General features: G+C 43.6%; 1 protein-coding gene across 1 annotated transcript in view; it reads right to left on the reverse strand.

The window, feature by feature from the left end:
- The window catches only part of SMC1B (structural maintenance of chromosomes 1B), a 941,781-nt gene that overhangs the window by 33,647 nt on the left and 884,769 nt on the right, over positions 1 to 23,365 (reverse strand). Inside the window, 1 exon segment of the mRNA XM_029600056.1 lies at positions 1,123 to 1,233. Within this exon segment, the coding sequence (XP_029455916.1) occupies positions 1,123 to 1,233 (111 nt within the window).

The following is a 23,365-nucleotide window of genomic DNA, read 5'->3' on the forward strand; positions in this document are numbered from 1 at the left end:
TAGAATTTTTTAAAATCATTTGACAGAATATGGAAGCGGGGTGGGAGGTATGAGACTGGGACCGGCCATGCCATGTAGTTTTAACAAAACTACACAGGAGGGCAAAGCATTGTATCTCAGGTGGGGGACGCTAGGGCCAGTAGGCCTGCAATCTTTTGTTTTATTTTTTTAAAGTCTTTCTACTCCTCTTAACCTTCTAAATTATTTTTGTCTATAGCTGGTTAAGCCTAAAGTTATCTAGGAACACGCTCACGGTTAATTTTAGACCTGCTCTTGAGCAGATAACTTAACCAGCTAACTCCTAATAGTGAAGATAGCCAGTTAAGTTATTCATCTAACTCTGACACCTCCCCAGACCACCCCCAACATGCCCCTTTCTTATTTGGCTAATTCTTAGCTAGATATAGACTTATCTGGCTATCTTTTAGCCAGAAAAGAAAGGGGAATTTCTTATCTGGCTATTTAAATGGATAACTCACAAGTTACCCATGTAAATGGCTTTGAATATTGTCCCCACTGTGTATAGATATATGGGGCAGATGTCCATTCTGTATTTTTTCCTTACGTTGACTAAAATACAAAATGCATGGAGGTGGTTTATAATGTTAAAGGTAGGGCATAAAATGTTTTAAATTCTAAAAGGCTGATATTCAGTGCTACACTTAGCTGGATAAATAAGGACTACTTATATTTAATAATATTTATGAATCGCTTTACTGATTTAAAATATCACCCAAAGCAATGTACAATATTAATACATACAAATTTTTCAGTGATGGCTGAATATCCAGTCCCATTCAGTGGCCACCACTTAGCTAGATATGTATTTTTCCAGCTAAATAGTTAGCTGGATAAATGGTGGGTAACTGGCTATTGTTTGAACATTAACCTCTATATGGTTCAAATTTTGCTTTGTAGGCAAAACCAGAACATATGTTCTCTCAGTGCTATCCCATTTGAATGTTACTTTTAGAGAATAATTTTACATTTGGTTATGCTTATTTTTTCTAATCATTTGATAGTACATCTACTCTATTAAGGAGTAATTCTAGTTATAATTAAGCCATTATAAAGTAGCTCTAAACCATGAAAATAATACATTTATATCGAGTTTGTTTATACCTCTGGACAGACTCCAATTAATGCATCTGCTTTAGAATAAAACTCCTCCTTCAGAGAAATAACTAGCATCTGAACCTGCTCACGTGCCTGTTCTCTGATATAACTTGTTACCTAGAAAAAAAAATGACATCCAAAATATCAATATAAACACCATATGTTTTCAGTTAATCTATTATTTTTTCCAGCAGGGGGATGGTGATGGAGAGGGTCCTCATTTTTATACCTTTTCCCCAATCCTGTTTAGAAAATTCATTAAAATAATAGGACTTTTAAAACTAAGAGGCAAGGACCATTGTTTATTTTGGAATCCAGTATAAGCATGATCTTTAGTCAGTTACTAGGAATTATTCCTGGACTGCCTTTCTCCTAGGGGCTGTGAACATTGGCCTTTACAATGTCTCCAGTGCTCACTGGCCCTCAGAATCAAATATAGTTCTGGAAACAAACTTGGATCTATAAGGTGAGACTTTTTGCTTATCGATTTAAAGCAATAACCTAGGTACATGAGCTAGTGGTTACAGATGACTTTACCCAGACATCTGCTGGGAAGACAATACCAGATGATATAGACTGTTCTTGTAATGTCTAAAGGACACATTTTCAGACAAAAGATGGGTGAAACCTTTCTAGACTTAATTCTCACAAATAGAAAAGAAAGCTAATTTCCTGTAATAAGTGTTTTCTGTGGAGGGCAAGGATAAATCAGCCACACAAGTGGTGATATCACTGAATGTGCTCTCTCAGAGCTCAGAAATATCTAGAAATTATTTTGAGCATGTGTAGATGTTCCTGCAAAGCTGTTGCTGCACGAGTCTCCTCAGTGTTTTCACAAGCTAAGCTTCAACATTATGGGAAGGAGAACATAAGAAGTTGCCATAATGGGTCAGACTGAGGGTCCATCAAGCCAGCATCCTGTTTCCAATAGTGGCAAATCCAGGATACAAATACCTGGCAAGTACCCAAACATTAAATAGATCCAATGCTACTAATGCCAATAAAAAGCGGTGGCTATTCCCTAAGTCACTTAACTAATAGCAGTTTATGGACTTGCCTTTCAGGAACTTGTGCAAACCTTTTTTAAACAGTTAAACTAACTGCCTTAACTACAACTTCTGGCAAAGAATTCCAGAGCTTAATTGTGCACTGAGTGAAAAAAAGTCTCTTATTTGTTCTAAATGTGCTACTTATTAACTTCATAGAATGCCCCCAGTCCTTCTATTATCTGAAAGAGTAAACAACCGATTCACATTTGTCTGTTCTAGTTTTCTCATGATTTTGTAGACCATCATCATATCCCCCTCTCAGCCTCTCTTCTCCAAGCTGAACTGCCCTAACCTCTTTAGCCTTTCTTCATAGGGGAGCTGTTACATCTCCTTTATCGTTTTGGTTGTCCTTCTCTGTACCTTCTCCAGTTAATCTATATCTTGATTTGAGATGCGGCAACCAGAACTGAACATAGTACTGAAGGTCTGGTCTCATCAGTGAGCGATACAGAGGCATTATGACATTCTCCGTTTTACTAATAATTCCTAACATTGTTTACTTTTTTTGACACCGCAGCACACTGTGCTGAAGATTTCAATGTCTTGTCCACTATGACATTTAAATCTTTTTTCTGGGTGGTAAATAGCACAGCTGATTTGTACCGCTGTCCATAAAGAACACCTGTTGCAGGTAAGCAACTTTGCTTTTCTGTAGACAAGCAGGAACAAATACAGCCACACAAGTAAAGATTCCCAAGCTAAGGGTTGTATTGAAATAACTGTTTTGCTAAATAAGGAAAATTGCAACCTGATGATAGAGAAGATGGAGGGAGAAATGAAGATGCTAGCTAAATGAGATTTTTAAAGAACTACTTGGCCAAAGTAACTATCATTATAAGAGGATTTTTTTTTTACTTTTTTTATACATTTTTAAAATATCCATCAAAAAATACATCTTCTTTGTAAAGTAATGAGAAGAAAACTTTTGATTTCCATGTGCCCAAGATTGCCATTGATTAGCGAGCGGGGTGGGGGGTGGGTATTGTGCACAAACTTTATTCTCTCTCCCATTCATACACATACTCTCTCACTATCACACACACAAGCTCACAGGCTCCCTCCCTCTCTCCCATACACCGACTCCCTCCCTCTCTCTCACAAACACATAGGCTCCCTTGCTCTCTCATTCTCACTCCCAAATACACATACAACCTCACAGGCTCCCTCCTTCCCTCTCTCACTGCCCCCACACACACTGGTTTTCTCTCTCTCCCCCTCTTATGCAACACATAGACTCCTTTGCTCTCTCATACCTCTCACGCACACATACACCAACTCCCTTGCTCTCCCACTCCCACCTTAAAGGCAGTCTCTCTTTCTCACTCATATACAAACACACAAGCTCCCTTGCTCTCTTAAGCACACATGCTCCCTCTACCTTCTCCTCCGCACACACCACCTCCCTCTCTGACTCGCATACACACACACTGGATTCCTTGCTCTCTCATTCTTACACAGCCTTACCACCTCATTGGCTCCTTCTCTCTCTGACAACCTCAGGAGGCTCCCTCCCTTTCTCATTCATGTACACCAGCTCCTTCTTGCTCTCCCTCATATAAAAACACACAGGCCTCTTTGCTCTCTCACTCTCACATTCCCACAAAACTTCACAGGCTCTCTACTCCCACATTCACACACAACCTTACAGGCTTCCTTCTCTCACTCACTCCCACACATACACAGGCTCCCTCTCTCTCTCTCTCTTCCACACACACCTCCTCACAGGCTCTCCCCTCTCTCACTCATATATAAACATACAGGCTCCCTTGCTTGCTCACTCTCATGCACACAACCTTACAGGCTCCCTCTTCTTTTCTTACCCCTCCTCCACATACAACCTTACCAGCTCTCCCTCTCTTCCTCCCATACACAAAACCTCCTTTGCTTTCTCAATCCAGGTCTCTCTCCTGCCTTTGGCCTGGGCAAGATGGGTTCCAGCTGGAGCTATTTTTCCTCATCTTTGGGATAAATAGGAGGGGTTCTGTCTGCGGTCCTTTCTTTTCTTCATCTTTGGCCTCAGACAGAATCCATCGTGCCTGCATCTTTCCCGGACCTTTCTCATTTTCAGCCATGGGTGGGAGAGGATCAACCCGTGGCTCTCACTTCTTTTTGTCTTCACCTGCTGCCCTTTCTCCTCGTCTTTGGCTGTGGGTAAGATAGGCTCCACTCGCTGTATTTCCGGATCTTTCCCTTTCATGTTTTGGCCACGGGAGGGATGGGATCAGCCGACAGCTCTCACTTCTACTTGCCTTCATCCATGGGCAGGATAGACTCTGCCCACGGCCCTTTCTGGCCTTTCCCCATCTTCAGCCCCTCCTGGGTCTTCTCTCCTTGTCTTCAGTCATGAGTGAGATAGGCTCTGGTTATTGCCTCTCTCTATATCTTGGGCTGGCAACCAGGGCCTGGCACTGGCGATTTGGTGTCCCATAAGGATCAGTGCTCTACGCTTCTGTCTGGTTTGCCTAATGGAAGTGCCGGCCTGTTTGCATAATACCAGAAAGAAAAAATATCAGAAGAAATAGTCTACAGAAACAATCTCCTGCAGGAGTAGAGCTTATAGCCTGTCTAATAGGATGTTCACTCAAAAAAAGAAAAGTTGTGCAAGTTCAGTAAACATTTCACTTATTTAAGTCTGATCACATATTTGTATGGAATCTTCAAGAGAAATGATACTCTAATCTGAATCAGTCTCACATGTAGTAACAATAACTGCTTCCTCGGCTTTTGCGTATTTTATGCAATGTCAGGGAAGATTCTGACCTTCGATTTCTCAAACAATTTTTTTTACTCTAATACATTTTTCGGCATACAAAAAGTTAACATACTAACAGCAGTCATAACAAGCAATGCTGCAAAACAAGTTTACAAATACATTAAATAAAAAAATCATAGGGTTACATATTAGTAAACGAAAAAGCAAGCATGCACAGACAGCACATAAATATACTCTCTTATATAGGCACAGGAAACTGATATCCATAATGTTGATGGTATATGGCCCAAACATTGTTATATTTAAAATACTGGCCCTGCAGATGATATCGAAGTCGTACAATATCTGCCACATTATATACTTGTGCCTTCCAATGATCCAGATTTAGGATAAATTTCCAAAAGGTTGCAATCATAAACCTAGCAGCTAATAGCATTTGGGCAACCAGTTTCAATATCCAGGCATGATCACTTTCCAATTTAAAATTCACAATCAACATGGCACGAGTCACAAATTCCCACCAAAATTTTCTAAAAAAGCTGCGTGTTCAAAACTACCAGATATGGGAGAAAAATCTCCCTTATCTTCATGTTTAGACTCTCTCACAGGCAACGGTATATAAAACAAAATGTTAATTAATGATGGCATTGAGTCTTGAAGAATTTTAAATATCTCAGTCAAGTATCTTGAATATTTCTTCTGCTGAAATTTTACCAGACTTAGGGAAATTGTTGTGTTTGAGGCATTGTGCACCCTTGGTCGCAATGGAAATGACTCCGCCAACAGTGAGGAGCCCCATGGGGAACCACTGCAATAGGCTGTCACAGATAGCAGACACAGAATGGATAGAGTCTTTATTGTACTGCTGTAAATAGATGGTGAAGCAGGAAGGTAAGGCACTGATCCACGAAGTGCCAATACGCTCAACAGGCTCAGAAGTATAGTCTCACCCAGATGTTCACGATAGGCAGGAGCCCACAGTGCGGGTAACGTTGCGGCTGGTGGGTGGAGTTGGAGCGCCGGATCGTAGAGGTACTCAGAGTGAAAGCGTCTTCCTGATGGTAGAATGTGGGACCGAAGGTCCGTGGTGCAGGATATGAAGTAGATAGGCCCTCGAGGAACGAGTACCCAATGGTCCAATATCCTGGAAATGAAGAGAGAGAAAAGACCCCCCGAGGAGCGGTTGTCTTGGTTAGTGAGGACCCCGAAGGGAAGTTGGAAGTGAAAGACCCCCGAGGAGCGGGTGTCTAGAGCTTCTGTTGGAGCGAGGCCCTTAGCGTGAAAGTGGCGTCTAAGCATACAGCTTAGAGCAGGCAGAGTAGCAAAGCGAAGTCTTTGCTAACTCAAATTGGTAGCGGAAGTGGAGGCTAGATATACCCAGAGGTCCTGACGTCATGCGATGGGGCTGCCCCCAAGGTTCCCGCAATGATGTGTATTAGAGCGTCAAAGATGTGTGTACTCGCGCCCTAGGAGGCCACACGAATGAGCATGGCGGATGGGGACGCCCATGCTGGTCTGGAAACACCGAGGCCCTCGGCACCAGAGACAACCATCTTGCCCAGAGAGAGAGAAAGGGAAGAAAAAGAGGTAAGGCAGAGTGGTCGCAGCCGTCTGCGACCGACGGATGCAACAGCAAAATCAACTGAAGATTCTGTCATTTCATAATATTCTCAAAGTTCTCAAATTTTTTTTTTTTTATTATGCAAAATCACATTGATTTTCTTAAGAACATAATTTTCCTGCTATAGTTTCCCAGTGATATAAGCTCTGCATTAACCAATCTCTGGTCACATTCCTTCAGCAGTCTCTACTCCCTCTATTTTCTGAGCCAAAGAGCCATATTGATTAGAAACTAAACAAACTCTCCTGAAAAGGACTTGCCCAGATTCTCTATGGCATGCCATATGGCTTCCAAAGTAAAATTTTCAGGTCTGGTAAGAGAAAGCAAAATTGCTTACCTTGTAATAGGTGTTATCCCAGGACAGCAGGATGTAGTCCTCACATATGGGTAACGTCACTGACAGAGCCCTATTGCGGAAAAACTTTCTGTCAAAGTTTCTAGAAACTTTTGACTGGCACCGTGTGGCCACTGAGCATGCCCAGCATGCCATGATATTCTCTGCCACAGAGGTCTCTCTCTAGTCTCGTATGTAGCAATAAGCTTTAGCAAAAATAAAATAATAAAAGGTAACATACCCAACTCCGCGGGGTGGCGGGTGGGTTTCGTGAGGACTACATCCTGCTGTCCTGGGATAACACCTATTACAAGGTAAGCAATTTTGCTTTATCCCAGAACAAGCAGGATGCTAGTCCTCACATATGGGTGATTAGCAAGCTAGAGGCTGAGTCATTTTACAGTGAAGCAACTGTGAAGTATTGGTGAAAATGAGGCAGCCGAAGATCACAGCAGGTTGGATGTAGAAGGAGTTGGGATTAAACTGGAAACAAGTTCTTTAAGACAGACTGTCCATAGGCTGAATCTTGTCGCCCTTCTTTGTCCAAACAGTAATGAGCTGCAAAAGTGTGAAGAGAACTCTATGTTGCTGCTTTACACATGTCAAGGATTGGCACTGAATGATAGTGTGCTACTGAGGTTGACATTGCCCTTACTGAATGTGTCTTTACTCGCCCTTGGAGAGGAAGGCCTGCTTTTTCATAGCAAAACTGTATGCAATCTGCTAACCAGTTGGATAGAGTATGTTTACCCACTGCTTTACCCGGCTTGTTTGGATCATAAGATACAAAGAGTTGAGTGGATTTTCTGTGGACTGCAGTGAGGTCTAAGTAAAAGGCTAGCGCACGCTTACAGTCCAAGGTATGTAAGGCCCGTTTCTCCTTGGTGAGAATGAGGTCTTGGAAAGAATGTGGGTAAAACTATGGATTGGTTCAAGTGGAATTCCGTAACTACTTTGGGTAGGAATTTTGGATGTGTACGGAGAACCACTCTGTCATGTAGGAATTTTGTATAGGGTGAGTACGTGACAAGTGCTTGTAACTCACTAACCCTTCTAGCTGATGTAATGGCTATAAGGAAGATAGTCTTCCATGTGAGAAATTTAAGATCACAGGAATTCATGGGTTCAAAAGGAGAACGCATGAGTCTTGTTAAGACCAGATTCAGGTCCCACTCTGTGACTGGTGGCTGAATTGGTGGTTTAAGTTGAGTTAAACCTCTCATAAACCTGCTGACAAGAGGTTGTATGGATATTGGTGCATCTCCCATCTTGTTATGGTAGCTGAGATTGCACTTAAATGGACTCTGACAGATGATGTCTGAAGACCAGAATCTGAAAGATGGCATAAGTAGTCTAGTAGAGAAGGGCAGGTGAAAGGATCAATACTCTTTTGCCTGCACCACAAAGTAAACCTTTTCCATTTCGAAGAATAGTTTTTTCGTGTTGAAGGTTTATGTGAAGCTATAAGCACTTGAGATACATTAGTTGAAAGATTGAGTGGTTGTAAAATCAAGCTTTCAACATCCACACTGTTAGGGAAAGGGACTGAAGGTTTGGATGGCGCAACCGACCCTGATCCTGAGTTATGAGTGGGAGTTATTGGAGGATATGCGTATAGAAGGCCTGAGTTCCAAGGGCGAGCAAAGGTGTCCTTGGCTGGCTGGTTCTTCTGTTTGTGTAGAGAACAGAATTTGTCCACTTTGTGATTCAGATGTGACGCAAAGAGGTCTATTGTTGGTTGTCCCCAAGGCTGAAATATCCTGGTCGCTACTGAGGGATCCAGGGACCACTCTCGTGTGGTTGGAATTGACGACTGAGTCGATCCGCCACTACATTGTGAATGCCTGCCAGATAAGTGGCCCGGAGGAACATTGAGTGGTTCAGGGCCCAGCCCCAAATCTGTGCAGCTTCTTGACAAAGGAGATACAAGCCCATACCTCCCTGTTTGTTGATGTACCACATGGCTACTGTGTTGTCCGTTTGGATCAGAACAGTTTTGTGTGAAAGGCAGTCCTTGAACGCATGCAGAGCATAACGTATAGCTCGAAGTTCCAGAAAATTGATTTGAAATGTTGCTTCGAGTTTTGTCCAAGTACCTTGGGTTTGGAGGTTGTCTATGTGAGCTCCCCAACCCAAGGTGGATGCATCTGTAGTTAGTGGTTATCTGTGGAACTGGTTGTTGGAAGGGTAGGCCCTTGCGCAAATGTCCTTGTTCACCCACCAACGAAGAGAGGACGTAGCTGGTGGGTTACTTGAATTGGAGAATACAGTGGTTGAATGGCTTGGATCCATTGTGATCTTAAAGTCCATTGGGTTACTCTCATGGCTAGTCTTGCCATAGGAGTGACATGAACTGTGGAGGCCATGTGGTCTAGCAAGGTGAGAAACTGATGAGCTTGTTTCATTGAGTAAATGGAATTTGCGAAAAGGGAAAGTGTCTCTGCCCGATCCTCTGGTAGAAAGGCCTTTGAGAGGATGGTGTTCAATTCTGCTCCTATGAATTGAAGCAGGTGAGACGGAGTGAGATGGGACTTTTGATAATTGATGAGAAAGCCCATGGAGTGAAGTAGAGTAATTGTTTGATTGAGAGAAGCAAGAGCTCCTTGTTGAGATTGACTTCTGATGAGCCAGTCGTCTAAATAGGGAAATACATGGACAGTTTCCTTGTGCAAGTGTGCTGCTATTACTGCCAAACATTTGGGGGCGGATTTTAAAAGCCCTGCTCGCGTAAATCCGCCCGGATTTACGCGAGCAGGGCCTTGCGCGCCAGCGCGCCTATTTTCCATAGGCCGCCGGTGCGCGCAGAACCCCGGGATGAGCGTAGGTCCCGGGGTTTTTGGAAGGGGGCGTGTCGGGGCGGGGCTGATCGTCGCGGCGTTTTGGGGCGGGGCGAGGCGTTTCGGTGGGGCGTGGCCTCCGGCCCGGGGCGTTCCGGGGGCGTGCCGCGCCCTCTGGAACCGCCCCACGGGTCGGGTCTCGGCGCGCCAAGCAACCCGCTGGCGCGCATGGATTTACATCTCCCTCCGGGAGGCGTAAATCCGTGGATAAAGGTAAGGGGGGGGGGTTTAGATAGGGCCAGGGGGGTGGGTTAGGTAGGAGAAGGGAGGGGAAGGTGAGGGGAGGGCGAAAGAAAGTTCCCTCCGAGGCCGCTCCGATTTCGGAGCGGCCTTGGAGGGAATGGAGACAGGCTGCGCGGCTCGGCGCGCGCCTGCTGCCCAAAATCGGCAGCCTTGCGCGCGCCGATCCAGGATTTTAGAAGCTACGCGCGTATCTTCTAAAATCCAGCGTACTTTTGTTTGCGCCTGCTGCACAAACAAAGTACGCGAACGCGCTTTTTTAAAAAATCTACCCCTTGGTGAATACTCTGGGAGCATAGGCAAGTCCGAATGGTAGTACTCTGTACTGGAAATGTTGATGACCCACCATGAAGCGCAGGTACTTGCAATAAGGAAGTAATATTGGAATGTGAGCGTAAGCGTCTTGAAGATCCAGAGAACAAAGCCAATCTCCTGTTTGAAGAAGTGGAAGCATGGTGCCTAGAGAAACCATCCTTAACTTTTCTTACTTCAGAAATTTGTTGAGATTTCTGAGGTCTAGAATGGGACGTAGGCCTCCGGTTTTCTTTGGAATGAGGAAATAACTGGAATAGAATCCTCTGCCCTGCTGAGACCGGGGCACTGGCTCTACAGCCCTGGCTTTCAGAAGGGTGGATAATTCTACTTAAGAACATAAGAACATAAGAAAATTGCCATGCTGGGTCAGACAAGGGTCCATCGAGCCCAGCATCCTGTTTCCAACAGAGGCCCAAAACCAGGGCCACAAGAACCTGGCAATTACCCAAAAACTAAGTAGAACCCATGCTACTGATGCAATTAATAGCAGTGGCTATTCCCAAATTGATTAATAGCCATTAATGGACTTCTCCTCCAAGAACTTATCCAAACCTTTTTTGAACCCAGCTACACTAACTGCACTAACCATATCCTCTGGCAACAAATTCCAGAGCTTTATTGTGCGTTGAGTGAAAAAGAATTTTCTCCGATTAGTCTTAAATGTGCTACTTGCTAACTTCATGGAATGCCCCCTAGTCCTTCTATTATTCGAAAGTGTAAATAACCAAGTCACATCTACTCATTCAAGACCTCTCATGATCTTAAAGACCTCTATCATATCCCCCGCTCAGCCGTCTCTTCTCCAAGCTGAACAGCCCTAACACCTCTTCAGCCTTTCCTCATAGGGGAGCTGTTCCATCCCCTTTATCATTTTGGTTGCCCTTCTCTGTACCTTCTCCATCGCAACTATATCTTTTTTGAGATGTGGCGACCAGAATTGTACAAGGTATTCAAGGTGCGGTCTCACCATGGAGCGATACAGAGGCATTATGATATTTTCAGTTTTATTAACCATTCCCTTCCTAATAATTCCCAACATTCTATTTGCTTTTTTGACTGCTGCAGCACACTGAGCCGACAATTTTAAAGTATTATCCACTATGATGCCTAGATCTTTTTCCTGGGTGGTAGCTCCTAATATGGAACCTAACATCGTGTAACTACAGCAAGGGTTATTTTTCCCTATATGCAACACCTTGCACTTGTCCACATTAAATTTCATCTGCCATTTGGATGCCCAATTTTCCAGTCTCACAAGGTCCTCCTGTAATATATCACAGTCTGCTTGTGATTTAACTATTCTGAATAATTTTGTATCATCTGCAAATTTGATAATCTCACTCATCGTATTGCTTTCCAGATCATTTATATATATATATATTGAAAAGCACCAGTCCAAGTACAGATCCCTGAGGCACTCCACTGTTTACCCTTTTCCACTGAGAAAATTGACCATTTAATCCTTCTCTCTGTTTCCTGTCTTTTAACCAGTTTGTAATCCACGAAAGGACATCGCCTCCTATCCCATGACTTTTTAGTTTTCATAGAAGCCTCTCATGAGGGACTTTGTCAAACGCCTTCTGAAAATCCAAATACACTACATCTACCGGTTCACCTTTATCCACATGTTTATTAACCCCTTCAAAAAAATGAAGCAGATTTGTTAGGCAAGACTTCCCTTGGGTAAATCCATGTTGACTGTGTCCCATTAAATCATGTCTTTCTATATGCTCTACGATTTTGATCTTGAGAATAGTTTCCACTATTTTTCCCGGCACTGAAGTCAGGCTCACTGGTCTTGCAATTGGAGTATGTGATTTTCGCTGAGAGAAAGAGGTCTTGGAGGAGAATCTATTGGAATTGAGAGGAAATTGAGTTGGTAACCTCGAGATATGATTGCAAGTACCCATTGGTCTGTTGTTATTTGAACCCAATGGGTGTAAAAGGAGGATACTCGACCTCCTACCGGAAGTTATGGCTGAGGATTGGAGAGGTGGCTGTGTTCTCTGGGAATGTTCTCAAAAGCCAGCAGCAAGTCCTGTCTGTGGTGTAGGTTGAGGCCTAGCCGCCCTAGGTTGTCTGGGCTGAGGCCTTTGTTGTGGTCTAGAAGACCTGGTTCTAGATGCAGGAGGGTAGTACCGTCGTTGCCTATAGAATGGTTTTCTAGTATCTTTTCTTTGAGGCCTACGAACTGAGTGCATAGGTGGATCCTGTGGGATCGAGGAAAGCTGTCTTAGGGTTTCTGTATGCTCTTTTAACTGCGTAACTTATCTCCCAGGCATGGAAGATCTACTAATTTATCCTAGACTTCAGGCCTGAGGTCCGAGGTTTTAAGCCATGCCCAACACCTGGCACTGATCCCCGATGCAGCCACCCTGGAAGCTGTCTCGGAGCCATCATAGGCTGCACGTACTTCATGTTTGCCCCGCCTCCAGTCCTTTTTGGATGATGGCTTGGGCTGGTTCTTGATATTGTGATGGAAGAGATGGAATAACATCCTGTATTTGCTTCCATAAATTTCTCTGATATTGGGTCATGTAAAGTTGATATGAAGATGTCCTAGAATTTAACATGGTCCCTTGGTAGACTTTCCGCCACAGGGAATCTAACAATCTGTGATCTTTACCTGGGGGATTTGAGGAATGTGGTCTAATCCTCTTGGACTTCTTTTGCGCAGACTCTACCACTACTGACTGGTAAGGGAGCTGCGACCTTTGGTAGCCAGGGGCAGACTGCACCAAATATGCACTGTCCATTCGTTTGTTAACAGCTGGCACTGAGCATGGATGTTCCCAAATACGATGTTGCAAATCCAGCAGAACATCATGGACTGGTATAGCTACCACTTGTTTTGGAGGGTCTACAAATTAAATCACCTCCAATGTTTGTTGCCTGGTATCTTGCTCTGTGACCAAAGTGAATGTTATGGTGTCAGCCATTTCCTGTACAAAGGATGTGAATGAAAAATCTTCTGGAGGAGATTTTTTCCTTGGATCTGGTGGGGATGGATTCGACATAAAAGCTTCAGATGAGGTGTCTGATTACGTGTCACTCCAAGTATCATATGGATCTTGGGGTTGAGGAAAAGTTTTGGAAGTTGCAGGTGGTCGAGGAATCCCTGAAGGTCCTGGTAATGAATCATCAATAGGTGATTCCTCAGGTTGTTCTTCCTGTGGATTTGAGAGAAGAGAATCGAGCAGTTTATGATATTTTTTCATTAACAGCTGATATAGTGCCAATTCTGAAGCTCCTGGATCCCCAGGCACGGTTGGCATCGATGGTGACGTGTCGGAACCGAAGATGGTGTTGTTGTCTTCGGTGGTCGCGTCGATGTCTCCGCAGTTGTCATCTGTTTAGGTACCGGCATCAATGGAATTAGTGACATGGGCATCGGAACCGGCATCGACAAAGTTGTCGGCATCAGTATGGTGACTGGTGTTGGCGGAATCACCGGCATCGGCGAAGGTACTGGCATCGGTTCAAGTCGCTGGAATAGGTGTCTGCTCTTTCAGGGCCTGGATCACCGCTTGTCTTATAAAATTAGACAATTCCTGCGATACAGCTGGTGTGGACAGAGCAGCTGAATGTGGTGGCAGTGTAGGTGTTGATATTACCTCCACAGATCCCTGTGGAGGTTCAACTGATGATGTAGGCCCCGGCGCCGTTGGTATTGGAGTTTCCTGAGGCTTCTGCCGCTTAGCTGTCGGTTCCTCCGGGGAGAAGGTTGACGCTAGAGTTGGTGTGTGTCGATGTTGGTGCCGATGTTTAGGCCTATGCTCGACCACTGACCTTATTGATGCCGTCGAAGTCGATAGCGATGCTTGATCTCCCGATCCCTCCAGATGACGTTTTTTCAATAAAACTATCTTTGAAACTCCTGCCGGAGACAATTTCGTCGATGTTGAAGGAGAAGGAAGAAGCTGAAGGTGAAAGAGATGCTCCATCTTCTCCTGTCTAAGTTTTCTTCCTTTGGGAGTCATCTCTGCACACTGAGGGCAGGATGAGACATTGTGTTTATCTCCCAAACACAGAACACACTCAAGGTGTGGATTTGTTATAGACATTGTCCGATTACATACCGGACATTTTTTAAATCCTGTAGCCAGCTTTTCCCGACAGCCGTCGATGAAAAGAGGGGAAAAATTCTGAGAGAGCGTTTTTACTGAAAAGTAAAAACGAGATTATAATTTCTCACAGGCCGGTGGAAATGTGAGAGAAATCCCATATGGGAGAAAAATATTTTGAAAAATCAATGACTTTCCAGTCAGTAAGTCTGTGAGAAAATTCACAGGGCTCCTTGCTCCGTGATGCTTACAGCAGCACGGAAAAACGAAGACTAGAGAGAGACCCCTGTGGCAGAGAAAATCATGGCATGCTGGGCATGCTCAGTGGCCACACAGTGCCAGTCAAAAGTTTCTAGAAACTTTGACAGAAAGTTTTCTCGCAATAGGGCTCCGTCAGTGACCTTACCCTTATGTGAGGACTAGCATCCTGCTTGTCCTGGGGTAAAAGGTCCACCATTCCAGCATGTGGTAAAGCAGCTTTATAGGATCTTGCATCAGCTCCACTCCCTGGTGTTTCAGCAGAGACAACTTCTGCACCGCTAGAACTGTACGGACCAGCTCCCTCCAAGGTTCTCAACAATGATGTCGTCAGACCGTGATTTAAAATCTACCCACGTCGAGAAGCCAGATCCTCAGGTCTTTTCCTAACTACCAGGCTAACAGATATTTAGAGTGCCGGGGTTGGGGTGGGCCTGCAACTTTTCTGCTACTGCTTCAGCCTCCAATGGCACAACATTGGAGGCAGATGAAGTCAATTCTCCCCAGACCACAAAGCGATCCATGTCCCCCACAGACAGGAATCCAGATGCATCAGAAGGTAAGGAACTCACTTTTCTTTTCATTTTCACCATTCTGATAACTTATTAGCAAGTAAACTAAATAAACACTCACCAGCATGGTTAAAAGGTGAGGTGAGGGCTATTTTAGCCAAAAACACATCCTTCAAAAATCTGAAGAAGGATCCATCTGAAGAAAATATAAAAAAGCATAAGCATTGCCAAGTTAAGTGTAAAACATTGATAAGGCAGACTAAGAGAGAATTTGAAATTAAGTTGGCCATAGAGGCAAAAACTCATAATAAAAACTTTAAAAAAATATATCCGAAGCAAGAAACCTGTGAGGGAGTCGGTTGGATTGTTATGACTGAGAGGTTAAAGGGGCTCTTAGGGAACATAAAGGCCATTGCAGAAAGACTAAATGAATTCTTTGCTTCTGTGTTTACTAATGAGGATTTTGGGGAGATACTGGTTCTGGAGATGGTTTTCAGGGGTGATAAGTCAGATGAACTGAACCAAATCACTGTGAACCTGGAAGATGTAGTAGTCCAGATTGACAAACTAAAGAGTAGCAAATCACCTGGACCGGATGGTATGCATCTCAGGGTTCTGAAGGAAATCATAAATAAAATTTCAGATCTATTAGTTAAAATTTGTAACCTATTATTAAAATCATCCATTGTACCTGAAGACTGGAGAGTGGCCAATGTAACCCCAATATTTAAAAACGGCTCCACGGGTGATCCAGAAACTATAGACCAGTGAGCCTGACTTCACTGCTGGGAAAAATAGTGGAAACTATTCTAAAGATCAAAATCATAGAGCATGACATGGTTTAATGGAATATAGTCAGTGTGGATTTACCCAAGGGAAGTCTTGCCTCACAAATCTGCTTCATTTTTTTGAAGGGGTTAATAAACATGTGGATAAAAGTGAACCAGTAGAACTAGTGCATTTGGATTTTCAGAAGGCGTTTGTCAAAGCCCCTCATGAGAGGTTTCTAAGAAAACTAAAAAGTCATGGAATAGGAGGCAGTGTCCTTTCGTGGATGACAAACTGGTTAAAAGACAGGAGACAAAGAGTAGGATTAAATGGTCAATTTTCTCAGTGGAAAAGGGTGAACAGTGTAGTGCCTTAGGGATCTGGTGCTTTTCAATATATTTATAAATGATCTGGAAAGGAATACGATGAGTGAGGCAAACAAATTTGCAGATGATACAAAATTATTCAGAGTAATTAAATCACAAGCAGATTGTGATAAATTGCAAGAGGACCTTGCGAGACTGGAAGATTGGGCATCCAAATGGCAGATGAAATTTAATGTGGACAAGTGCAAGGTGTTGCATATAGGGAAAAATAACCCATGCTGTAGTTACACGATGTTAGGCTCTGTATTAGGAGTTACCACCCAGGAAAAAGATCTAGGCGTCGTAGTGGATAATACATTAAAATAGTCAGCTCAGTGTGCTGTGGCAGTCAAAAAAGCAAAAGGAATGTTAGGAATTATTAAGAAGGGAATGATGAATAAAATGGAAAATGTCATAATACATGTGTATCGCTCCGTGGTGAGACCGCACCTTGAGTACTGTGTACAATTCTGGTCACCGCATCTCAAAAAAGATATAGTTGCACTGGAGAAGTTACAGAGAAAGGTGACCAAAATGATAAAGGGGATGGAACAGCTCCCCTATGAGGAAAGGCTGGAGGGATAGGGCTGTTCAGCTTAGAAAAGAGATGGCTGAGGGGGGTTGTGATAGAGGTCTTTAAAATCACGAGAAGTCTAGAATGGGTATTTATTTATTTATTTGTTGAGTTTTATATACCGTCATTCGGTAAAGCCATCATTACGGTTTACAAAAGTATGCATTTTTCTTAGCAGTTGTGTAACAGAAAAACAATGTGAACGTTATACATTTTCTTAGCAGTTGTGCAACAGTAAAACAATTTGAACAATATCAGAAATAAGTATAGCAAGTCCAGAGAGCATTATTAGGTTGGATGAGGAGGGTATGCAGGTTCAGGGTGAAGGGAATGTATTAAGAGGTTTATAACTGAGAGTTCAGTTGAGAGTTGGGATGATCAGACGTCTGAAGGTCAATGTAGAATTTGCGGAACATTAGTGTTTTTAGGTCGTGTTGGGTTCTCAGGACTTTAGGTAGGGTGTTCCAAAGTTTAGGTGAAGCAATTGAAAAGGCTCTTTCTCTTGTGGTTGCCAGATGCGCATCTTTGATAGGGGGAATGTTTAGGTAACCTGAGTTATTAGAGCGTAGGTTTCTTGGAGGATTTTGAGGGGTTCTGTTTAGGGTGTTAAGACCTTGATGATCATTGTTTAGAATTTTGTGGATTATGGTCATTGATTTGTGAGCAATACGTGCAGTAATAGGGAGCCTGTTGGATTCGTGGACCATTGAGCCGATCAGAACCGAAAGGTGAACTGCTGCAAGGTAGCAGCAGAGGCCCCGACCGGGAGGCGGCAAGGACGGAGATGTGGCTGGACCGAGGAAGACCCTGGGACGCCCTTTGCGACCAAGGGCTTAGGCAAGGAAGAAGGGAACGGATGGAGCTGACACAGTGGTGAGGAAGTCTTCGCCCTGGAAGCCGAACCTCCCCCGAGAGGAGCTCGTAGGAGTCCGGCCGCTGGGACTTAGGAGATTCACCCTGGAAGCCGGAGTCCCCCCAGGAGGAGCCCGTAGGGACCCGGCCGCTGGGACTTAGGAGCGCCCGCGGGGACGGAGTCAGACGGAATCCAAGGTCGAGTGCCAGAGGGTCGTTGCTCACCAGTCCGGAGTCAAGTGCCAGAGGGTCGCCGCTTGCCAGTCCAGAGTCGAGTGCCTGAGAGTCGTCGCTTGCTAGTCCAAAGTCAGAAGCCAGGGGATCACCGTGAGCCAAACCGGGGTCAGGAGCCAGGAAATCGTCGTAAGCCGGTCCAGAGTCAGGAGCCAGGAAATACCGTCAGCCAATCTGGGATCAGGAATCAGGAAGACCAGGAGAACACAGGATGCAGCAACTGGAGACAGAAAACCTGGGAACCTCGTTGCAAGGCAGGGAAGGCTAGTAACTGCAGGGCTTAAATAGCCCTGCAGCGTCTGACGTCAGGAAAGGAGGAGCCGTGCTTTCCCGCGCTGTGCCCTTTAAGAACAGGGCTCAGCTGCGCGCGCGTGCCTAGGGGGCGGGGCTAGCCGCGGGAGGACGCCGGCGGCGAAGAGAGAGCCGGCGCATGGCGCCTGAAGGCCCTGCAGGCCCGCGCGGGGTCGGAGCACCAGGAGGGAGCTGCGCCCAGGGGCCCGAGGGAGGAGAGGTGACCGAGGACCCGCGGCGGGGTGAGTGGCGATTCCGGGGCCGCCCCGGAATCGCAACAGAGCCAGTGAAGTGAGGTCAATATGGGTGTTATGTGTTCACTTCTTTTTGTTCCAGTTAGGACTCTGGCAGCTGAGTTCTGCAGTATTTGGAGTGGTTTGAGGGATGAAAAAGGTATTCCAATTAGTAAGGAGTTGCAATAGTCGAAGGTGGAGAAGATAAGAAGTTGTAGTACAGTTCTGAAATCGTAAGGGTTGAGAAATGGTTTCAGGTGTCTTAGGGTTAGGAGTCTGTGGTATCCTTCTTTAGTTTTATTTGCTATGTGGTTCTTGAAAGAAAGTTCTTTAGCAATGATAACTCCGAGGTTCCTGGTGTGGGTGGTAGGGAGTATAGTTATTTGTTTGTCTAGTATTGTCAAGGGTGGCGGAGTTGGATTGGGTTTTTTATCCATGAGTATTATTTCAGTTTTGTCAAAATTGATTATGAGTTTCAGGGAATTTAAGAGATGTTTGATTGAGATAATTCTGTGTTTAAGTTTTTTCTAAAACCATATTGGGATGGAGGTAGGATGCTGTTTGTCTCCAGATAGTCATCTAGTTGAGTGTGTACAATTTTTTCAATGGTTTTGGCTATGAACGAAAGGTTTGATATGGGATGGTAGTTGGTAAGGATTTCTGGATCTAGGTTGTTCTTTTTAAGGATTGGTTTGATGACAGCAGATTTGAGGCATTTGGGGTAGTTGCCTTCGGTCAGTGCTAAATTGACAATTTTGGTGATGGTTATTGATATGGTAGGTTCAATTCATTTGAGGGTTGTTATTGGGATGTTGTCTAATGGATGGCTGGCGGGGTTCATTTTATTTATTATAGATTAAATTTCAATGGTGGAGGCAGTGTCAAAGTTTGACCATGATGAGGTTATCTTGTTGTTAAGTTTGGTGTTCTGGTTGTTGTTGGTTATGCTGGATTGGATTAGATGAGATATTTTGTTGTTGAAGAAATCAGCAAAGTCATCGTTTCCATGTTTGGTGCATGTAGATGTGAATTGGTTATTTACAATTTCGGGTAATTTAGGGGGCACTCCATGCAGTTAGCAAGAAGCACATTTTAAACTAATTGGAGAAAATACTTTTTCACTCAACGCACAATTAAGCTCTGACATTTGTTGCCAGAGGATTTGGTTAGTGCAGTTAGTGTAGCTGGGTTTAAAAAAGATTTGGATAATTTCTTGGAGGAGAAGTTCATTAACTGCTATTAATCAAGCTGATTTAGGGAATAGTCTCTGCTATTGCCAGCATCAGTAGCATGGGATCTACTTAGAGTTTGGCTACTTGCCAGGTACTTGTAGCCTGGATTGGCCACTGTTGAAAACAGGATGCTGGGCTTGATGGACCCTTGGTCTGACCTAGTATGGTAATTTCTTATATTCTTATTTGTTAGCCCTTCTACATAGTATTTGGTCATCACTCCAGGATACTGCTGTCACTCCAACTGTCCACGGAAAACCGAGGGGCTGAATCAATATTGTCCAATCTGCAGGAAATTTGGCAGGCCACCCTGTCTCTGCTCAGAAAGGCTGCCAATTGGTACAAGAAAGGTGCTGACAGGAAACACAGGTCTGCTTCTCGATTCTCACTGGGCGATAAGGTATGGCTCAGTACAAAGAACATCTGGCTCAGAGTGCCCTCTGTCAAATTCACCCCTAGATTTATTGGGCCTTGTCAGGTCTTAAAACAGATTAATCCAGTGACATATAGAATCAAGATCCCCTGCTCCCTCTGCATTCCTAATGTATTCCTTGTCTCATTACTTAAACCATTACTTCTCAACTGATACACAAAGACAATCCATCCTACCAACCTGGTCTTGTCTGACTCCAATACAGAATTTGAAGTTAATGAAATAATTAACTCTAAATTGGTGAGAAACACTTTATCTTATTGATTTTTAGGGTTTTGGTCCTGAGGAACAATCCTGGGAACCAATGGAAAATCTTAATGCCCCCAGCTTTGATCAGAAGATTCCTTGGTCGGGGGGGGTGGGGGGTAGCATTGGAAGACAGGCACTGTAATATACCATCGACATGTGTTCCTGTCTCATGAGATCCTCCAGTATGGCTCCCGGCATCTGGCTTCTGCTGCACATTCCATTTTATCTAAGGCTCACTACTACTTCTGTTTTTTTTTTTTAAAGGCCTGATTTGCTGAAATTCCTATGGCACTGGCTGATGATGTAAACATTACTCCTGTATATATATATATATATAGAAGCTCATTCCACTCGCCACATGCCTTAAGAAAAGGTCTTGCTTCCTGCTCTTGTGTCTCTTCACTGTTCGTGCTCTGACTACTTCTTGCGACCCAACCATGCTCCTGATCTTGTACTGAATGCTGCCAGCCCTGACCTCAGATTGACTCTAGTCTATGCATGACTGCTGCCTGACTTGGTCTCAGCCTGGCTGACCATGCCTTTGTTTCCTGCTACCACATGATGCCTCAGGTCCTACTCATCAGCGACTACTTGTGAGGACTTACCTAACTCCGTTGGAGGTTGTCCTGTGACCTGAATCTTCACTGCAGACCTAGGTCCCCTCCAGGTATGCAACAGCTGTGACAGAAACACTGATATAGACAAATTTAAAATCTTATCTTTAGTACATAAGGTTTTATATACTGGCTGTCCTCAATATTTGGCAGATTTACTTGTTCACTGTAGAACTAGATGGGAATTGCAATCCATCACAGCAATTATTATGAAGTAGAAGATCTGTGGGTTTGTTTGTTTTTTTATCTGGCTCCAATTTATTGAGAGACTTTATTCTGACAGTATTCAAGCCCGACTATGCAGATTTTTTATTATTTATTTTTTATTAAATTACTAGGTCCATATACCCAGATACAATGTGGTTTAAGACGTCAGCACATGTAGTATATTTTTTTCACATTTGTTTCATCATTTCTGATAAGACCATTAAATGCCAACAACCCCACTCTTCCTCCATCATCCTACTCAACTCTTATTCAACAGAACACGAGTCTGGAAACCTTCGAACCGACTTCTTCACTAGAGATTGAATCTATCCTAAAGAAAATCAAACCTGCCTCTCACCCCTCAGATGCAATACCCACAAATCTACTCATCGCTTGTTCTAAAACCGTCGCCAAACCGATCTCCAACATCATTAACTGCTCACTTATGCAAGGCTTAGTCCCCGATCCGCTGAAACTTGCAATTTTGAAACCACTTTTGAAAAAACCGAACTTATCTCCAGACGACCCTGCCAGTTATCGCCCGATCGCCAATCTCCCCTTCATTTCCAAAATTTTAGAAAAAATAATTAATAAACAACTTTCAGAGTACTTGGACGACAACAATATATTATCCCCCTATCAGTTCAGCTTCCGAAAAGCTCGAAGCACAGAATCTCTCCTAATCTCCTTAACAGACACTATTCTGCTAAATCTTGAAAAAAAACAACCCGGTCTACTCATTCTCCTCGATCTTTCAGCCGCATTTGATACAGTCAACCACCTAACTCTCCTAGATAGGCTATCGGACATCGGCATCAAAGGCACTGCTCTGAACTGATTCAAGTCTTTTCTACTTAACAGATTTTACAAGGTCAAAGTCAACAACAACGAATCACACCCCATCCACTCTTCTTTGGGAGTCCCGCAAGGCTCATCCTTATCCCCAACCCTCTTCAACATTTATCTATTACCGCTCTGCCAGCTCCTTTCCAGACTAAAACTTACACACTACATCTACGCAGACGATGTTCAAATATTTATCCCGGTGACCGAATCCTTGCATAAATCACTAGATCTCTGGAACAAGTGCCTCCAAGTCATTAACAACCTGCTCACGAGCCTTAATTTGATCCTCAATCCCAGTAAAACTGAAATTCTCTTCATCAACCAAGACAGCAGTCATGCAATAAGCAACTCACTCCCCACAAGACAACCATCTTTCTCGTCTCAAGTCAGAAACCTCGGAGTCATAATGGACAATCAACTCAACCTCAAGAGATTTATTAATAATACCACTAAAGAAGGCTTCTTTAAATTGCAAGTCCTAAAAAGACTCAGACCTCTTCTACACTTCCAAGACTATCTTTCAGTTCTACAAACAATCATTTTCTCAAAAATCGACTATTGCAATTCCCTTCTACTCGGACTCCCAGCTAACACCATAAAACCCCTACAAATGCTCCAAACGCCACAGCCAGGATTCTAACTAAAACCAACAAAGAGACCATATCACCCCCATTTTGAGAAACCTACACTGGCTCCCAATCAAGTATAGAATCACTTACAAAACCCTTACTATCATTCACAAATCAATCCACAAGCTCATCCCACTGGAGCTCAACATCCGTTTTCAACTACATATTCCCGATAGACCGGTGAGAACAGTTTACAGGAATACCCTCCTTGCCCCATCCATCAAATCCTCTTTAAACAAATGAACTTTATCCAAAGCGAGCCCCGAGAAATGGAACTCATTACCCCCCCCGAACTCAGACAGGAACAATGCCCGATCACCTTCAAAAAGAGACTCAAAACTTGGCTGTTCGAGCAAGCTTTCAACCTACACCAATAATCTCCCACTAATCACGCCCTTTCCATCTTAAAATGGCTCTCTCAGATTATAACCATATTGTAATCCCAGATATCATTCGTACATGCAGCCATCTCAAACCGTAATTGTAATCCCAGATATCATTCTTACATGCAGCCATCTCAAACCGCAGTTCTTCCAGATTAAACCATGTTTAGCTATTGTCTTGCTTGTTACTTGTTTAACTATTGTCTTGCTTGTTACTTGTTTAGCTATTGTCTTGCTTGTCACTTGTTTAGCTATTGTTGAGCTTGTTATACATAAATATCATACTATTTTGTTTATGGTAATCATACTATTACCATACTATCATACTATTTTGTTTATGGTCTTGATTGTCACTTGTTTAGCTATTGTTGAACTTGTTACACATAAATATCATAC

Source organism: Rhinatrema bivittatum, chromosome 4 (genome assembly GCF_901001135.1).
Source record: "Rhinatrema bivittatum chromosome 4, aRhiBiv1.1, whole genome shotgun sequence".
NCBI classification, from domain to species: Eukaryota; Metazoa; Chordata; class Amphibia; order Gymnophiona; family Rhinatrematidae; genus Rhinatrema; species Rhinatrema bivittatum.